Below are 20,912 nucleotides of genomic sequence, written 5' to 3'. Positions count from 1 at the left end.
GAAAAAGGACATAAATGTTTCCACCAACCAATAGTGTTTTAATTTGCAGTGAATCAAGTCCAACAGATCTAATGTACCGTACGTACCCTTCTTTAGTACTCCCTCTGTAAACTAATATAAGAGTGTTTAGATAACTAAAAAGTAGTGATTTAAACACTCTTATATTAGTTTACAGAGGGAGTACTAGAACACATATAATGGCCTTGCAGCCGTAACAGACAGATGGCATGCCTATAAGAGAACCACAAACTCAGTGCTTGCTCGCCTACTTCAAGTTGTAGAGTCGTTCAGCGTTTTGCGCATGCGAGAGATCAAGATCAACATATATATATATATAGGCGTGTGAGGCATCAGGATGCTATGTGGACAGAAGGAGCTCCAGTGTAGTTTACTCTGTGCAATATGGACAAGTCGTCATGCCGATTCATGTGATGTCAATTCTGTAGGATGAACTTCATCAGTGCACGATTGCAAGAGGAGCCATGTTTCGCTCCGGGGTGGCTCCGGTAGAGGATATAGGAGATGATGCGTCTGTTGACTCTGATGCTGGAATTTGTACAAAACAAAGAAAAGAAAAACGGGAAGTGGAGCCTCATTCAGTAGATAACAATCATAGATTGACATGGTGCCAAGTTATTGTAGGGTAAACAAAGTGGAGACAGATCTTACAACTGCAAGAGAATAAATCGTAGACAAATGCGAGTTTTCAGTACTTTGTTGCTGCCTGGACGACCAAATATTATTATTTTTTCTTCAGATCATGATAAATACAGCACACAAGAGAGAGACTGGTTTGTAAGAACAGGCACCATCCATACAGCTACAAAATGTCACATTGGTGCAACAATGCAATACCAGTTGCCTCCATCAACAACACGAGATAAACACAGCTGAAAAGAGAGGGTAAATAGTTTGTGCTATCTTCTCAGACGACAAATAATTACCAGCGGTATAGTTTGCAAAGAACAGACCACCATTCATACAGCTAAAATGCCACATTGTACAACATACAGTACCAGCTATTTTCATTAACAATGGGCCATAGTAAGGAAAGAAAAAAAAATTACAATGCCTCGCTATTCTCTGCATCATGACAACCGAAACGGTCCCCAAAAAAGGTAGACAATGGCTCTGACAGCCGCTGATCTATCATCAAATGGTGGGCAGGTTAGGGCCCCTGTTGTAGTTCTCGACAAACAAAATGCACAATAATTGCATGACCAAACTACCAATATAGAAGGTCAGCAACCATTTCATCGATCAAGGATTCTAGCAACTCTGCTGTTATGTCTTTTGCAGCTTCATGTGACTCCGTCTTGAAGTCGACCCAGCTCCCGAGAGGGCCACTCATTTCTTTGTACACGAGTTCATCCACCATCCACTCCTCGGCAACCTTCAGACTGGTCATCTCTTGGTAGATTTCTTCCGGCGAGAGCTTCTGCAGAACTGCCATCCCCGTAAACCATGAGCTGTAACCAGCATTGAAGTAGTATGTGCATTTCACGCTTAATACTTCATTCACACAGTCAAAGAGCAGCCTCCGAATCATTCCGAAAGATTTTCCCTCTTCTTCACCCACTGGCAGCCTAAAATTGCCATTTAGTTCTTCAAACAGATGTGGATCCAGGATATTTGAGCTATCAAATCGCTCGAAGTAAGAGCAAGCATTATCTCTGGCAGAAATAGCATTCAGTATTTCTCTTAAGAACTTTATCTCCATACGACATGAGCTGCTGCTTTCTGATGGATGTGTTGTTTCGGCTAAAGTCGCTGTGATTGATGAGGCTGTATCAGAATATTCTGATAAAGCCTCCACTTCTAGGACCCTACCATAGTGTGTCGAACCAGATGTTGCTGCTCCTTCTGTTGAACTAAATAACCTTGATTCTGAAAAAGGGAGAAATATTGAAGGTTTTGGGAAAGATCTGTGGCTAGTGCTATTGCAACAACAAAGCAACTGTATACTCACTCACCATTTGCATTTGTTCGGCTCTCTGCAGAGCTGCAGGTTTCTGTTGAAAGAGAAGCTTCCCATGTAGAATGGGGGCTTAGGTGAAGATGCTCTAACTCCACTTGATCAATGAAGCCATTATCATACTTCACAGATTGAGATGACTGGCCATAAAGAGAAAGTAATGTTAGCACATAAACCAGTTCTTAACTTGTGATGAACATGTACATAAATCCAGGCTCAGCGCTGTATTGATGGCACAGTTAGTTCCCAATTTTCGCAGTTTCGCAAAGATGAGAAGGTCAAGTGTTCAAACTATCAATTCAGTGTATGATCAATGCAGTATACCAAAGCTAAATTCCCTTCCTACCTGTATGATCAATGAGATCAATTCAGTGTTTCTATCTTTGCTCAAAGCTGATCATGTGCAACCCCCCAATATCAGTATATTACTCTTCTAAAGGACAACACAGATTGTCGCTCTTTATGTTGTACGATCAACTACTGAACATTCAGGTTTTCACAATCTTGGAACAGGAGTGCAAGATAAACTAACCATATCCAGTAATCCTTGCTCTAGAATGTACCATAGCTATATGGAGCAAACCTACCATGCCTAAATAGGTAACATAATCATTTGTTTTCTTGCCGGCATGTTTTATCATAGCCAATGCTCACAAGGAAAATGGTACCATGCATAGGACATGTAGTTGGCAAGAAATAGGTAAAATAGGAAGAGTGGTATATCAAATGACATACCTGATCATCTTTTAATACAAGATCTGTCCGGAGGAATTTGTCTTTTCCATCCTTTGAAGACTGTATGGAGTCCCTATCATAATCAGTAGATGCAATGCTGGATGTGTCACAGGCTGATGCTGTATCATCCAAACCTGGTGAGGGGGCGTATATTCGAACACCATTGGCTGGCTTAGAATAGGGTGATCTCACCCCAGAAGTCAATTCTCTCAACTTCTGCTCAAGAAGAAGTCTCAAATAATCACCATCTATGGTATCTGATTCAGTGTTTGATGTATTGCTTGAAGTTGACAAGGAGTTCCAGTTCTCTATCGACCGTTTTTCCACTGAATGGGGAAACTGAGAACCATGTAATGATTTGTCAACTGGTGAGGTAAATGTGAACGAAACAATCTCAGTGCTGATTTTCTTTTTGTTTGTTGTGAAAGATGATTGCTCCTCTATCACAATATTGTGCCGAACACGCCTTGGGCTTCTTTCAGTGAGAACTTTATCACTTGGCTGGTTTTTCTTTGAGCGCATCCCCTCATCTGGTAATCTTCTCGGCTTGGGGATTGTTTTGGCTGTAGAGTTTGGTCTTCTGTTTGCATAGTTGGTTGGCTGTAATTCCCCCTTTCTGTTTCCTTTCATAGTGTTTTCAGAGCGTGTGCTTGTGACCCCAGCCTTTCTGGAAGCAGCGCTTGGTGGATGCAGGTTTCTTTGTTGTTGACTGTGTGTTGCTGACTTGGGATTCAGCTTGTGCCCAACACCCATTGCATTCTGCTTTGTGTTATTTTGCACAAGCACGTTGGAAGAACTTGCCATGCCCACTCTGCTACTGATCTTTTGCCTTTGTTGACTGGACCCGTTTCTCTCAACCATGTTCTGTACAGGATCCGTGTGACTTGGAGGTTTCCTACTGCTTCTGCTTACACCTTCTCTCCCTTGGCCATTTGTAGCTCTAAAATCTGACGATGGTCGACTGACAGCCTTGACCCTTGGAGCAACTGGAGCACCTCCATTTGACTGTGAGAACCTGGCAGAAGAGGATGTCTCTGAAGTTACAAAACTTGCATCCAACGATCTTCCACTCGGTGGCTTGGAAGATGCAGAGCCATCACGCCTTCTTGCCGCTTGGGACATTTGCTGGACTCTTACAATCTCTGTTGGGCTGAAGGCCCGCACATCATTTGAGTACCCAGCATCACGGACTCTGTAAGAGCTAGTATTCTCAGCTCCAGGCCCAATAATCCTAGATGCCGCCTCCATTATATCAGCAGCATTTCTGCTTGATACATGATTAGGATTCTTCACTGGGGAGTACAACTTATGCTGTGCAACTGAAAGTGTCCTTTTGGCAAACCTTGGAGGCAGCGCTTCCATTCTAAACCGATCAATGGGACTGCTCGGCATCTTATGAGGGCTAGAAAGGCCAACATAGCTTCTGCCAATCAACTCATCATGGGCAATAGTTTGGAAGGTATGTTGCCCAGTAAAAGGGACCGGGTAGGGTCCAGATGAGCTTGCCGCAGGCATGGAGTCCAAACCCATAAGCCTCGCCACGACAGTGGGTCCCCTCCTCGCACAAGCTTCGTCGTCGATCACAGAGGATGAGCAGCTATGCTCGCTGCTTTCCTTCATACTCATCCCATCTTCAAGGCTCTGCCAATATGCACAGGTTTGACTCATCAGAATGACAGTAAGCAAGCAAACAGACAGAGCTGCTAACAAAAAGATGATTGATGCACCAGGAACACGCACCGAGTTTGACGGCGTACTCGGCATGCTGCCGTCAACCTCCTTCCCATCTACTGAATTCCCTGCAAGGACAGGACAGGATTCGTGTGTGAGCTCAGCAGCCCCTGTTTCTATTCCTGAAAATTTATCTGACATTTGCTTACCCTGCGACGGCGAATAGCCCCCGCCTCCGGTGAAGAGCCGCCGCTTGGACTTGTTGCTCTTGCCCCAATCAAAGAGGCCGAAGAAGCCATGCCCCTTGGATGCAGCTTTCTCCACATCCATCCCTCCTCACTGTCCAAAAAACCTGCAAATCAAAGATGCCACACTCCTACTCAACTCAAGCACAAGGGAATCGAATAAAAAGTAATCACATTTCACCAAAACGCAGCTAGAAGTACTAGGTAATGGACGGAGCGCCATCGACGGACCAATCATCCCCCAAAATCCGATCTTTATCTGGAAAATTTGACCCAGAGAAGCCCACACAGGGGGGGAAGACTCGAAACCAAATCAGGGCGCCAGGCAACCCAACGCAGATAGACTGAGAATGCAGGTAACAGTGCCCATACCTGAGAATCGAGCGCCGGGGAAGCAGCCGCCGGGGGCGAAGATCCGCCCTTCCGCGCGCGGGAAGGAGTCAACGGCGCGGGACTCACCGGAGCAGCAGCGGGCAGCCGGGGCCAAATCTCCGTCGCGGACCGGGCCGGATCGAGCCGCGCCGAACCGTGGAAGGAGCCACCCAAAGCAGCGATCTTTCTCCTTTCCGCGGACGAGCTCGGGCGGGCGGCGCCGCGGAGGCGCAGGAGAGGGAGGATCCGCGGGGGGCGTCACGCCAGGGCCGGAGGGGGGCTGAGGGCGGCCGCGGCCGTGGCGGCCATCAATGCTGTCCTGCTGCCGTGCTGCACGAGGAAGACAGGGGAGGGGAGTAGGAACTAGGAGGGGGGGGCGACGGACGGGGAAGGAAATTGAAAAGGGAGCCCGGCTCCGGGATGGGGATCCAGATCGTTATCGCCTCTCTGCGTCACGATTATTGTATGTCTGTCTGTCTGTTTGTTGTTTTACCACGGCCCATGTTCAAAATTTGAATCTTTTTTTGTGCCCACCCCACCCCCAACGGCTCACCAGGCAGCAGGCAGTCCATGTCATGGTCAGGCATGCTATGCTATAGTCTACTCTACTTGGGTTAAGTTAAGTATATGTAGGGGATTACTGAGGGTATCTATGCCAATTAGGAGCTTCAGTGGGGTTGTGAAAAAAAAACAAGTTGAGTGGGGTGAAAGGAGTGACGTCGCGTCCACTTGCCGCCTGACAAGTGGGCCAATCGAACATCCAGATTCGCCTTTGTTTATTAAAAAGAAGTTTGTTCGTGGATTTCATGGGAATGCGTCCACATTCTTAGCACGAACAGCAATTTTCACAACAACAAAACACAACGTCTTATGACGGCTAATTTGCCCCGTGGCATTGACAAGCGCTGACATGATAAGATTGGGTCAAGCTCTAGGCCTCCCACTGATTTTTGGTTAGGGACTTATTTTGTACTTCCTCCATCCGTAACTACTTTTGTGCTAAGAGATTGTGCAGCTGTTTGTGATCATGTTGTCAACTCGTCAATTAACTCGACAAACTACATAAAAGATACATTGTGAAAATCAACACGAGTAAACGCCATCCTCCCTTTCCTCACTTTTTTTCCTTAGGGTACAAGAGGGGATTTCTCCCTTTTTCCTCGTGTTTGCTAGATTGGCCCCGAGGAAACTCATACATGAGCAATGCGCGCAGCCTGCACGTTGACCCGAGATCACGGGCAAATTTGGAACGGACATGACCGTCATGGATAATGAGAGCAAGTGAGTTTGATCAAGAGCTAGTTTGAGGGGTTTTGGATTTGCATGACGTCATGTATTTTCATGCATTATGTATATATTGTTGTTGACCAAGTTAGCAATTCTCTATGATGGACCAGGACTAATTTCAGGGATCATTCGAGCCGTTTAGCAACGGGTTTTCGCGAAATATAGGTTGGAGCTCTCTTTTTCTTTGTTTCCTTTAGACGGGAAGGCTTTTTTTTGTGTTGTTCCAGTTTCATTATTTGTAAATTGGAGCTTTATTTAATCTGTACCACTATATAGTGTGCAAATAGCGTTGAATGTTGGTTGATGGATGAAGCCAATCCAATGGTGATGAGTTGGCAAATCCAAGCATTGTTGGCCATTGGATTTCATATTCACTAAGTGAATTGCTAAATCTGAGCTGCCAACTTTTTTCTTCTAAGTGAATTGCTATACCTTTTGTTTACCTTATGATTATCAATGTATAATATGCACGAACATCATCAATTTGTTGAAGAAAAGATTTGAAAAAAAAAACTCCATTGCTAGCAATGTACTCCCTCCGTTCCTAAATATTTATCTTTTTGAGACTTCAAATGAACTACCACATACGGATGTATATAGACATATTTTAGTGTGGATTCACTTATTTTGCTTCGTAAGTAGTCACTTATTGAAATCTCTAAAAAGACAAATATTTAGGAACGGAGGGAGTATCGCATTGCTCCAAAAGAATTTACATTCACTTGTACTTTATTTACTTTTTGTTCAAGGCTTTAACAACATCTTCATAAAACACTTTAGCAAAAAAAAGTCTTATTAGAATGGTTAATATTTTGCATACATCTCGTGCATGCCGAGAGAGGATTTGGGGCACGTAAATGCGGTGGCAGCGAGTCCCTCTTGCGTGCTTTTTCTTTTGGCTTTAGATTTTTAAACTTTTATATCTTTTGAATAAAATGCTCAAATTAAGTTTGTTTTTTCATATACGTGTTTCTTGTGACGAGGGTTTTCAGATAAGATCCATTTTTAATAGGTTTTGACGAATTTTAAAAATAAATGCTAAGTTTCAACTCTTGAAACTTAGTATGAGTGACCGATAAAAATGCAGTTTTGTGCCTCCGACCGACAAAAGAAAGTCTTAAAGCTTTATCTATGAAACTTGATAAAAACGAGTGAGAAAATTGCAGGCTTCAGATGATAAATTGTACTCCCTCCGTCCGGAAATACTTGTCATCAATGAATAAAAGGGGATGTATCTAGATGTATTTTAGTTCTAGATACATCTTTTTTTGTCCATTTTGATGACAAGTATTTTCGGACGAAGGGAGTAAGTTTGAACGATTGAAACTTAAAATTTATTGTGTCTTGGTGCGGGATCCAACTACTTTGCGAATTCGCAAGGCAGTGGAGGCGTCGGTGAAAGACAACACGAGGCAGCACGCGGATGCCGGGTGTGAGCGAGTGTTGGCTGGAGTTGAAGATGGGTGGCCTGGATTCGCCCACGTGACGCGCTGTGGCTGTTGCCGGGTGCCTGCCGGCCGGTTCAACGGTAACATACATGATGCGAGCCTCGTGCGTGTGGAGCGCGAAACAAGCCATGGAATGAACGAGGAAAATCCGGGCGCCAGCCAGACCGAACGTGCAACAACCCAGTGGGCTGTTGGGCTGAGTGTGGATAGACTGGGCCGTGCCGGCCCGTACTGGAGAGTATTTTAGTCTTACCGTGCCTTGTAGAAGGGGATCGATGAATTGTAAGGACTGTAGTCATCTTATCCCCTTGACTGTATCTTCTTCCTCCCCAAGCCTTCTTCTCTCTTAATCTCTCTGTAATTCTCTTTGAAACCTTGAGATCTATGAACCACACCCTCGCCATGGCAGGGAATGCTATCTGTACCGTAGCATCTGGTATCTAGAGCCTCCCCGATTCGCCACAATTTTTTTCTCTCAAAATCTGCTGCGTTCAACCACCGATTTGACCCCTAATCCCTGGCAAAAGGTGTGGATTCCGTCAGGAATTAGCGCAAAACACTACGGTGTACCTGCGCCGGGTCGGGACAAGTCGTCAGGTTCATCCACGGCGAGATCCGGGCGCCCGACACTATCGGCCCGCATGGCGGCGGCGGAGCTCACGCTAGCCGAGCTCCAACAGCTCGTGCAAGCCACGATCGCCCAGAGCAAAGCAGTCTCCGATGCGGGCGTCCACAACGCGAAGGGGTTGGAGGAACTGCGCACCGCAGTTGATTCGTATGCGGCCTCATCGGCCAAGGCATTCGACGCACTAGCGCAGACCACCACCGCGTCCCTCAACCGAATAGAGGCGACGCTTGGGCGCTTGCTGATCTCCAACAACGGGCTCGATGCGGCTGTCGCAGAGATGAAGCAGTCCCTCGGCGGCGTGCTCAAGCGCGTCGCGGTCCTGGAGCAAGCACCACCTCCGACTGCGCCTCCACATCAGAACACAGGGCCATCCCGCCCCTCTGGACGACCAGACACACAGCAGTCACAGGGCGCGGATCTGCGTGCGACTCGACCACACAGGCTCACCCTGGGCCATGATGAGCACATCTCGTCTCAAACCCCTGCCTATGAGGATTTGTCTGACGAGCATGATGAACTGGAATATTCTCCCAATTGTCGCTCAAATTCTGCTCACGGTCGTTTCAATACTCGCATTCCTCGTTCTGATTTTCCCAAATTTGATGGCGACAACCCACGGTGGTGGAAACGTCAATGTGAGAAGTATTTTCGCATGTATTCCGTTCAGTCAAATCTCTGGGTTGATTTCGCCACTATGCACTTCGTTGGCAACGCAGCACTCTGGCTCCAAACATATGAAGCTATGCACAATATCCAGAGTTGGCCTGAATTGTGTGTTGCAGTGTTTGCAAAATTCAATCGACATAAGTACTCCGGACTCATGGATACATTCTTCACACTGCAGCAAACTGGTTCTGTCGATGAGTATGCACACCAGTTTGAGGAGTACATGCATAAAATTCTGATGTACAATCCATCTTATGATGAAACATTCTTTGTCAACCGCTTCCTGGTAGGACTGCAGCCTGCTGTCCGCGCTCCTGTTAAGCTACAACATCCAGTTACAGTTGATCTGGCCTACTCCTTTGCTCAAACACAGGAAGCTATCTTGGCTGAGGACACCATTGTCACTGCAAGCAAGCATGAGCTCAAGTCGAAGTGCCAACCATATGTGCATCAAGGACTAATGGGGACTTCTCCGGGAGACCCAAAGGCAGAGAAACGAACAAAGTATACTGACAAAGTGGATTCCCTCAGAGCTCAACGCCGTGCTCGTGGAGAGTGTTTCAAGTGTGGAGAGAAGTATGGACCTGGGCACAAATGTCCCACTACGGTGCAATTGCATGTCATGCAAGAATTAATGGATGCTTTGTAGATTTCTGACCCCCCAGACACACCAGCAGCAGAACATCAACCTGTAGCAGAGAACACAATCGAAGATAGTGGAAACATTTCATATTCCTCTGCTTCTCTTGTGAAACTGTCCCTGGAAGCCATCAGTGGCACTTCCTGCAAAGAGAGCATCAAGCTACAGGGCATGATTGGCAAGAGACACTTACTTATTCTCATCGATTCAGGCAGCTCCAACAATTTTATCAGTGACAATCTTGTGGCTGCTCTGAATTGCCCTGTAGATGAGTTACCACCAGCCACTGTTACTGTTGCAGGAGGAGGCACCTTACTATGCACAAAATAGGTTTGTGATCTGCAATGGTGGTGCCAGGGCACCTGTTTCAACACTTCTTTAAAAGCCTTGCCATTAGAAAATTATGACCTCATATTGGGCATGAATTGGCTGGAAACTATGAGTCCTATGTGGGTTGACTGGAAGAAAAAGATCATGAAATTCAAGTACAATGGCAAGAAGGTCACACTGAAAGGAGTTACTGATGTGTTGCATACATGCAAGAAAGTGTCTGGGAAACAATTAAAGGGATTGCTCAATACTGCTGCAGTTGACCACATTCTGCAGCTAAATCATGTGTCTGCACTATCTCCGGTCGTACTGGAAATTCCCCCAGCTGTGCAAGAAGTTTTGGACAGTCACAAGAAAGTTTTTGAGGAACCTGTTACACTACCTCCTTCCAGGGCCTTTGATCACAAAATTCCATTGTTACCTGGAGCACCTCCTGTCAATGTGAAACCTTATAAATACAACCCAATGCAGAAAACTGAGATTGAGCAACAGGTGAAGAAAATGTTGAAACAGGGAGTCATCCAGTTCAGCTCCAGTTCTTATGCTTCTCCTGTTTTGTTGGTCAAGAAAAAGGATGGGACCTGGAGATTTTGTGTGGATTATAGGCACTTAAATGCAATCACAGTCAAACACAAATATCCAATGCCAGTGGTGGAAGAATTGCTAGATGAATTATCTGGAGCTCAATGGTTTACCAAATTAGATCTGAAGTCTGGTTATCATCAGATCAGGTTATTGATGGGAGAAGAACACAAAACAGCCTTCAAGACACACCATGGGCTATTTGAATTCCTGGTAATGCCATTTGGACTCACTAATGCTCCTGCTACCTTTCAAGATGCCATGAATAGGTTATTTTCTACCTTACTCAGGAAGTGTGTGCTAGTGTTTATGGATGACATACTAGTGTTCAGCCCTACATTGGAATCACATGTGCAGCATCTAAAGGAGGTATTTGCTATTTTGCAAGAAAACCAGTTATTTGTCAAAATTAGCAAGTGTTCTTTTGCTCAACCACAATTAGAATATCTGGGACATTGTTGTGAGCAAAGATGGGGTAAGCACTGATCCGGCAAAAATTCAGGCTGTTCAGGACTGGCCTGTACCCCTGAATGTGAAACAAGTGAGAGGGTTCTTGGGGCTCACAGGATATTACAAAAAATTCATTAAGAATTATGGGATTATCAGCAGAAGCTTGGTAGATTTGCTGAAAAAGGATACTATTTTTGTGTGGACACCTACAACCGAGGCTGCATTTGTGCATCTCAAGCAAGCTCTTCTGTCCTCTCCAGTGTTAGCCTTGCCTAACTTCCAAAAAACCTTCACTATCGAAAGTGATGCGAGCAATGTGGGAATTGGTGCTGTCTTACTTCAGGAAGGTCACCCAATTGCTTTTCTAAGCAAAGCCCTAGGTCCTCAAGCACTAGGATTTTCTACATATGAGAAAGAGTGTTTGGCAGTTCTCCTGGCAGTAGAAAAATGGAAACCTTATCTGCAGCATGCACCCTTTGTTATCAGCACAGATCATAGAAGCTTGATTCATTTACAAGATCAGAAAGTGTCCAATACAATCCAACAGAAAGCACTCCTCAAGCTTATGGGACTGAACTTTACAGTAGTTTACAAGAAAGGGCAGGAAAACACTGCTGCTGATGCCTTATCCAGGGTTGCAGGCCCTGACGCTCTGTTCTCACTATCCTACTGTACTCCTCAATGGCTAGAGGTTGTACAGGAGGGATATTTGCAAGAGCCACAAGCACAAGAATTATTGATTGAACTCAGTGTAATTGGATCTAATGCCAAAGGTTTTGAGTTGGTCAAAGGAGTGATCAGACATAAGGGCAGAGTTTGGCTAGGCAACAACAAGGATGCCCAACAAGCTATTTTGCTGTCTCTTCATTCCAGTGCAGTGGGTGGCCACTCAGGTTTTCAAGCCACTTATCAAAGAATCAAGGCCCTTTTCTCTTGGCCTGCTATGAAACAAGGAATACAACAATATGTCAAAGACTGTACAGTCTGTCAACAAGCAAAGGTGGAGCATATCAAGAAACCTGGCTTATTAAGTCCTCTGCCTATTCCTACAGAAGCATGGAATATGATCACTATGGATTTCATCAGTGGACTGCCCAAAAGTAAGAACTATGACACTATTCTGGTCATTGTGGACAAATTTTCAAAATATGGGCACTTCATTCCCATGTCCCACCCATTTAGTGCCTTAAAAGTGGCTCAGACTTATCTAGATCATGTATACAAACTCCATGGCCTTCCTAAAGTCCTGGTCACAGATAGAGACCCACTATTTACAAGTACTGTGTGGCAAGAACTCTGCAGGTTGACTGACACAAAGATGAACATGAGTACAGCAAACCATCCTGAAACTGATGGGCAGTCTGAGAAGTTAAATCAGTGCTTGGAAACTTTTCTGCGTTGCATGGTTCATTCAGCTCCCAAAAAATGGGCCTACTGGTTGTCTCAAGCTGAGTACTGGTACAATACTAATTACCACTCCGCTTTGGGAAAAACCCCTTTTCAGGTGTTATATGGCTACCAACCGAGGCATTTGGGCATTGCTAATCTGCAGTCTTCAACATCGAATGATCTGACTACTTGGCTGCCAGAGCGCAATGCTATGACCACCGCTATACGTGAACACCTCCTACGATCACAACAACGCATGAAGACTCAAGAAGACAAGCAGCGTTCTGATAGAGTTTTTGAAGCGGGCGATTGGGTGTTTCTGAAACTCCAACCTTATATGCAGCAGTCCGTAGCAAGGCGTACTAATCACAAGTTGGGTTTCAAATATTTTGGCCCTTATCAAGTGCTCGAAAGAATTGGAGAGGTTGCCTACCGTCTACAACTTCCGGCATCAAGTAAAATTCACCCGGTTGTGCATGTTTCCTTACTGAAACTGGCTGCAGCTCCTGATGATCAGACACCTACATCTGCATCGCTGCAGTATGCTCAAGTGTGCCCTGCCGTTGCCAAACCGTGTCAGGTCCTTGAGTCTCGGCTGGTACGCTTTGGAGGACGCACCAGGAAGCAATTCAAGGTTGCTTGGAGCGGATTACCGACAATGATGGCGACTTGGGAATGGGCGAGCGTGCTATCTGAACTGACGACAACTTGAGGACAAGTTCTTTTCAAGGAGAGGGGAGTGCAACAACCCAGTGGGCTGTTGGGCTGAGTGTGGATAGACCGGGCCGTGCCGGCCCGTACTGGAGAGTATTTTAGTCTTACCGTGCCTTGTAGAAGGGGATCGATGAATTGTAAGGACTGTAGTCATCTTATCCCCTTGACTGTATCTTCTTCCTCCCCAAGCCTTCTTCTCTCTTAATCTCTCTGTAATTCTCTTTGAAACCTTGAGATCTATGAACCACACCCTCGCTATGGCAGGGAATGCTATCTGTACCGTAGCAGAACGACCCGAGCCCGACCTGTATAGCTGCTGCTGCTTTCTCCTACTCGTATCTATCCATCCATCTGTACTGTAGTGTACGTAGTACGATCCGACGCGACGGGAGACCTACCTTAGACTCGACCCCGCCATATACTCTAGTGTTATATTCGACCATATCCCATCGGCGACGATAGACACAGCTAGATAGATAGATAGAGAAACGTGCCGTCGCAACCAGGACACGACACCATCGACCGACCATGCATCACTGGGCACAATGCAGGCACAATGCGAACACCCGGACTTGAACCCTGGTTCAGTGGGAGAAGATGTTCTCGTTGACGACGAGACACCTATGATGACTGTGTACATCTCAAGATGTTATGTCGGATCAGTTTCTCAAAGGTGCTCATAGAGATAGAATCAGTAGTTGCACTAATGATCAACACGGCCAGGGAAGCAGGGCAGTACACTCATGGGTATGGCATACGTACGTACGTACGTACTACGTGCATTTCTGCCCACGAACAAACTGATGACCGACCGATCATATCGATGCATTGTTTTGCACTGCATGCCTACTTCCACTCGACCCAGATGCTCTTCTTTTCCTCCGGCACGCAAAGGTAAAGGTGCACCGTTGTGCTCTGTCCCTCTGTCCGTCAGGTGGTGTATGTACGTCGTCATGCTGCAGACGGTGTCGCACTTGTAGCCGGTGCGTAGTTTGGTGAAGGCCACGTACGCCACCACCCAGGGGCAAAGCCAAAGACAAAGGATGGTGCATGCGCCAATGCCGTCGTGATTCACCACCTTATCGCAGAGCTCGAATCATTCATGGAAGACAGAAAAAGAGTTGCCCAGTTTATAGTTTGTAGCATCTCTCTCTAGCAGATCCTGTAAAAAAAAGCTTCTGCTATAATAACCGTCTTTTTACATGACAGAGACAAAAAATTGCCCTGCGCAGGTCCCGTAGAACGGTCCATCCTGGAAATAATTTTGGAGGAGCTGTAAATTTTGGCCCACGCCCGCCATATGTCCCCTTTCCCTCGCTTTGCGGTTTTCTCTATCCCTATCCTGAGTTGGCGGGAGGGAACTTCCAGCTCATGCCCGCTTCTTCGCCGTCACCACAGCATCTCCCCGGCGAGACTTGATGCCCACGGGCACCCCTGGGCCGTCGAGTGGTTCCGCGCCCTTCCCCGCATATTCTCCATCAATTTTGGAGCTCAGGTGACCATTTTTAAGCCCTCCATTGCCGCCATGAACCTGTCTTGGAGCTTGTCGCGGGGTCTTGTTGCGGGCGGATCCAGTTGGTCCGGCCACTATTGAGCCGCAGAATCCTCCTCGCAGCCGTTGTTGAGCCGGCGCTGCGGGTTTGGGGCCGTGGGGAAGAAGGGGCGGCGGATTTGCTTCTGCCGGAGGTGAAGAAGGGAGCTCTGCTAGGCTGATTTGTCAGTGTTTTTATTATTAGGAATTGAACATTTGTTGTAATTGAGATGATTACTATACTGTAGGGTTCTAAAACATTAATAAGTTCGATTTATATTTGTCGTTGTATTAAGATTATATTGTTGAAAATCATGATTTTGCCTAAAAACAGTACGGGTTTTCGTGAGCTGTTCGTACCGATGCTGCGCGGTATCGCAAAACAGTTTTCGGAGGAATCTATACAAAAAAGTTTTCAAAGAACAGTAAACTGTTTTCGTGGGATCTATTAGAGATGCTCTAAGGATGGCCGGGCAAAACCCACTGCCGTCCATGGAAATGCCTGAGCTCAAGCACACGCTACATGAAGCCGCAGGCACATCACGCCATCGGCGAGCCGGTGACTCGACTTCACCGTAGCTAGCTATGCATATTGGTGCGACAGAAACAATTATCCGGATCTGGGCCTCATCCCGTGCTGCTGTGAAGGAGGCGATCGATGGAACCTGGGCGCACATGAGTCGTTGTGCTTGTTGCCGACCGGCCGGCCATTCCAAACGGTCACAAAACAAATGGATCCGAGATGGCGCGAGCGAGCCGTGTGTTTCCCGGCCGTCGATGCACGATGAACTAGAGCTAAACGAAACGATAATGCGCCGGTCGTTTAGGGCGTCTCCAGTGCGGACCTTAAACTGCCCGCAGCAGTTCGGACCAGGTGATTTGAACATGTTTTGTCATTCAACATAGGTTTGCATTAGTCTATCGGCCGATCTAAACAATTTTTTCGCAAACCCCGGACAAAAAGGGGCTTGCGGTCGTTCGGACCGCTGCCACGTCCGCGTCTAACCACCTTGGCCCGCGCGAATAACCCACTCGTCTCCCCGTGTTTTCCATCCAACGCCTATGCCCCTTGCCATGCCGCATTTATGTAGACCCAGAGCAAGCACCGACCGGCATTGATGTCGAGCGATGCGACCGGACGTGAAGGCGGCGCTGACAGATGTGACCTCTCAGGCGTCATTGATTCAATGCGGATGTCGCGTCCCGAGAAACTAACTTCGACCGTTGCATCACACTGGAGCGGGCTGACCGGCCCTTCACCTTGCCTGGCTGCAGCTATTTAAGCCGTCCGCCGGTGATGCACATCCGCAATTCGTCCTCTCCTCCTCCTCTCTGAGTCCGTCCTCCTCCTCTCTGAGCTCCTCCAACTTCGAGCGGCGATGCCAAAGTCTTGGTTCTCCGCGCCGACAGGTGGAGGCGGTGGCAGTTCATCATCAGGCGGATCTTGGCGCCGCCGCCCTCTCTCTACGGGTCCCTCGGCATTGACAGCGACCGGCTCCACCGGCAAGGAGGAGATTGGCATCTCCTTCGGCGATGAGGAGGACCAGAAGCCGCCGCAACAATTGGAGCTGCGGCCACGCCTCCTCGCAGATGCGGCTCTGACAGAAGAAGAATTTGTCCGGCAAATGGACATCGTGACGCGTTTGCTTCGTCAGATGGGCCCAACGCCACCATCGCCGGTGCGAGTCAAGGAGGAGCCATCGTCCCCACCATGCTACCGCGTCAAGCGGGAGCCAACTTCCCCACTCCGGCGGGTCAAGGAGAAACCCGCTCCCCCTCCCCCGAGCAACCGCGACAACGTCTAGATTGGACGACGCGTCAAGGAGGAACTGGCCTTGCCCTCGCGCAACCGCGACGACGTCTAGATTCGACGACGCGTCAAGGAGGAACCGCCCTCGCCCCCGCGCAACCGCGATGACGTCTAGATTGGAAGATGCTGGGGAACATAGTAATTTCAAAAAAATAAATCCTACGATCATGCAAGATATATCTAGGAGATGCATAGCAACAAGAGGAGAGAGTGTGTCCATGTACCCTCGTAGACCGAAAGCGGAAGCGTTTCAATAACGCGGTTGATGTAGTCGAACGTCTTCGCGATCCAACTGATCCAAGTACCAAACGTACGACACCTTCACGTTCAGCACACGTTCAGCTCGATGACGTCCCACGTGCTCTTCATCTAGTTGAGGACGAGGGTGAGTTCCGTCAGTACGACGGCGTGTTGACGGTGATGATGATGCTACCGGCGCAGGGCTTCGCCTAAGCTCTATAATGGTATGATCGAGGTGTGCGACTATGGAGGGGGCACCACACACGGTTAAGAGAAACTTGTGTGTCTATGGGGTGCCCCCCTCCCCCGTATATAAAGGAGGAGATGGGTGGCCGGCCGGCCCTCCTTGGCGTGCCCCGAAGAGGGGAATCCTACTAGGACTCCAAGTCCTAGTAGGTTTCCACCAAAAGGGAGAGAGGGGGAAGGAAGGAGAGGGAGAGGGAGAAGGAAAGGGGGCGCCGCCCCCTTCCTTCTCCTATTCGGACTCAAGGGGGATGGGCGCGTGGACTGCCCTGGCCGCCCCTCTCTCTCTCTCCACTAAGGCCCATTGAGGCCCATTAGTTCCCCCGGGGGTTCCGATAACCCTCCGGCATTCCGGTTTTATCCGAAACTTCTTAGAAACACTTCCGGTGTCCGAATATAGTCGTCCAATATATCAATATTTATGTCTCGACCATTCCGAGACTCCTCGTCATGTCCGCGATCACATCCGTGACTCTAAACAACCTTCAGTACATCATATCACATAAACTCTTATTACCAATCGTCATCGAATGTTAAGCGTGCGGACCCTACGGGTTCGAGAACTATGTAGACATGACCGAGACACGTCTCCAGTAAATAACCAATAGCGGAACATGGATGCTCATATTGGTTCCTATATATTCTATGAAGATCTTTATCGGTCAAACCGCATAACAACATACATTGTTCCCTTTGTCATCGGTATGTTATTTGCCCGAGATTTGATCATTGGTATCATCATACCTAGTTCAATCTTGTTACCGGCAATTCTCTTTACTCGTTCCATAATACTTCATCCCGCAACTAACTCATTAGTCATAATGCTTGCAAGACTTATAGTGATGAGCATTACCGAGAGGGCCCAGAGATACCTCTCTGAAACACGGAGTGACAAATCCTAATCTCGATCTATGCCAACCCAACAAACACCTTCGGGGACACCTCTAGAGCACCTTTATAATCACCCATTTACGTTGTGACATTTGGTAGCACACAAAGTGTTCCTCCGGTATTCGGGAGTTGCATAATCTCATAGTCTGAGGAACTTGTATAAGTCATGAAGAAAGCAGTGGCAATGAAACTGTAAGATGCTGAGCTAACAGATGGGTCATGTCCATCACATCATTCTCCTAATGATGTGTTCACGTACATCAAATGACAACACATGTCTATGGTTAGGAAATATAACCATCTTTGATTAACGAGCTAATCTAGTAGAGGCATACTAGGGACAATATGTTTTGTCCATGTATTCACACATGTACTAAGTTTTCGGTTAATACAATTCTAGCATGAATAATAAAATTTTATCATGATATAAGGAAATATAAATAACAATTTTATTATTGCCTCTAGGGCATATTTCCTCCAGTCTCCCACTTGCACTAGAGTCAATAATCTAGTTCACATCGCCATGTGATTTAACATCAATAGTTCACATCTGTATGTGATTAACACCCATAGTTCACATCGCCATGTGACCAACAACCAAAGGGTTTACTAGAGTCAATAATCTAGTACACATTGTTATGTGATTAACACCCAAAGAGTACTAAGGTGTGATCATGTTTTGCTCTTAGAGAAGTTTAGTTGACGGGTCTGTCACATTCAGAGTCGTATGTATTTTGCAAATATTCTATGTCTACAATGCTCTGCATAGAGCTCTCTTGCTAATTGCTCCCATTTTCAATCTGTATCCAGATTGAGACTTAGAGTCATCTGGATCGGTGTAAAAGCTTGCATCGACGTAACTCTTTACGACGAACTCTTTATCACCCCCATCACCGTGACAGATTTCCTTAGTTCTCACTAAGGATAATTTTAACCGCTGTCCAGTGATCTACTCTTAGATCACTATTGTACCCCTTTGCCAAACTCATGGCAAGGTACACAATAGGTCTGGTACACAACACAACATACTTTATAGAACTTATAATTGTGGCATAGGGAATGCCTTTCATTCTCTTTCTATCTTCTGCATAGTCTTACTCAACTTTACACCTTGTAATACAGACAAGAACTCCTTCTTTGACTGATCCGTTTTGAACTCTATCAAAAACTTGTCAAGGTTTTTACTCATTGAAAAATCTTATCAAGCGATCTATCTCTATAGATCTTGATGCCCAATATGTAAGCAGCTTCACCGATGTCTTTCATTGAAAAACTCTTATTCAAGTATCCCTTTATGCTCTCCAGAAATTCTATATCATTTCCAATCAACAATATGTCATCCACATATAATATTCGAAATGCTACAGAGATCCCACTCACTTTCTTGTAAATACAGGCTCCTCCAAAAATCTGTATAAAACCACATGCTTTGATCACACTATCAAAGCATTTATTCCAACTCCGAGAGGCTTGCACCAGTCCATAAATGGATCGCTGGAGCTTGCACACTTTGTTAGCACCCTTTGGATCAACAAAACCTTCTTGTTGCATCCTATACAACTCTTCTTCCAGAAATCCATTCAGGAATGCAGTTTTGACATCCATCTGCCAAATTTCATAATCATAAAATGTGGCAATTGCTAACATGATTCGGACAGACTTAAGCATCGCTATGGGTGAGAAAGTCTCATCATAGTCAACTCCTTGAACTTGTCAAAAACCTTTCGAACAAGTTGAGCTTTGTAAACAGTAACACTACCGTCTGTGTCGGTCTTCTTCTTAAAGATCCCTTTATTTTCTATGGCTTGTCGATCATCGGGCAAGTCCACCAAAGTCCACACTTTGTTCTCATACATGGATCCCATCTCAGATTTCATGGCCTCAAGCCATTTCACGGAATCTCGGCTCATCATCGCTTCATCATGGTTCGTAGGTTCACCATGGTCTAGTAACATGACTTCCAGAACAGGATTACCGTACCACTCTGGTGCAGATCTTACTCTGGAAGACCTACGAGGTTTGGTAGTAACTTGATCTGAAGTTTCATGATCATCATCATTAACTTTCTCACTAATTGGCGTATGCATCACAGGAACGGTTTTCTGTGATGAACTACTTTTCAATAAGGGAGAAGGTACAATTACCTCATCAAGTTCTAGTTTCCTCCCACTCACTTCTTTCGAGAGAAACTCCTTCTCTAGAAAGGATCCATTCTTAGCAACAAAGATTTTGCCTTCGGATCTGTGATAGAAGGTATACCCAACAGTTTCCTTTGGGTATCCTATGAAGACGCACTTCTCCGATTTGGGTTCGAGCTTATTAGGTTGAAGCTTTTTCACATAAGCATCGCAGCCCCAAACTTTTAGAGACGACAACTTTGGTTTCTTACCAAACCACAGTTCGTAAGGCATTGTCTCAACAGATTTTGATGGTGCCTTGTTTAACGTGAATGCAGCTGTCTCTAATGCATAACCCCAAAACAATAGTGGTAAACCAGTAAGAGACATCATAGATCGCACCATATCCAATAAAGTGTGGTTATGACGTTCGGACACACCATTACGCTGTGGTGTTCCAGGTGGCGTGAGCTGTGAAACTATTCCACATTGTTTTAAATGAAGGCCAAACTCGTAACTCAAATATTCTCCTCCACGATCAGATCGTAGAAACTTTATTTTCTTCTTACGATGATTCTCCACTTAACTCTGAAATTCTTTGAACTTTTCAAATGTTTCAGACTAGTGTTTCATTAAGTAGATATACCCATATCTGCTCAAATCAACTGTGAAGGTCAAAAAATAACGATACCCGCCATGAGCATCAATACTCATTGGACCGAATACATTGGTATGTATTATTTTCAATAAGTTACTAGCTCGTTCCATTGTTCCGGAGAATGGAGTTTTAGTCATCTTGCCAATAAGGCATGGTTTGCAAGCATCAAATGATTCATAATCAAGTGATTCCAAAAGTCCATCTTTATGGATTTTCTTTATGCGCTTTATACCGATATGACCCAAACGACAGTGCCACAAATAAGTTGCACTATCATTATCAACTTTTCA

At 46.1% G+C, this 20,912-nt stretch overlaps 1 protein-coding gene across 1 annotated transcript; it reads right to left on the bottom strand.

Moving 5' to 3' along the window:
* Positions 1–897: 897 nt before the first annotated feature.
* On the bottom strand, positions 898–5,374 carry LOC119312644. Its single transcript, XM_037588385.1, has 6 exons — positions 4,999–5,374; positions 4,591–4,733; positions 4,451–4,509; positions 2,711–4,351; positions 1,974–2,115; positions 898–1,887 (listed from the first exon to the last, which is right to left on the bottom strand). The coding sequence occupies exons 2-6, from the start codon at positions 4,709–4,711 to the stop codon at positions 1,226–1,228; spliced, it is 2,625 nt and encodes an 874-aa protein (XP_037444282.1). The 5' UTR covers positions 4,712–4,733; positions 4,999–5,374; the 3' UTR covers positions 898–1,225.
* Between the last annotated feature and the right edge of the window lie 15,538 nt (positions 5,375–20,912).

Source organism: Triticum dicoccoides, chromosome 5B (assembly GCF_002162155.2).
Source record: "Triticum dicoccoides isolate Atlit2015 ecotype Zavitan chromosome 5B, WEW_v2.0, whole genome shotgun sequence".
NCBI lineage: Eukaryota > Viridiplantae > Streptophyta > Magnoliopsida > Poales > Poaceae > Triticum > Triticum dicoccoides.
The sequence above is the reverse complement of the archived record's forward strand: the minus strand, read 5'-3'. Positions and strand labels throughout refer to the sequence as shown.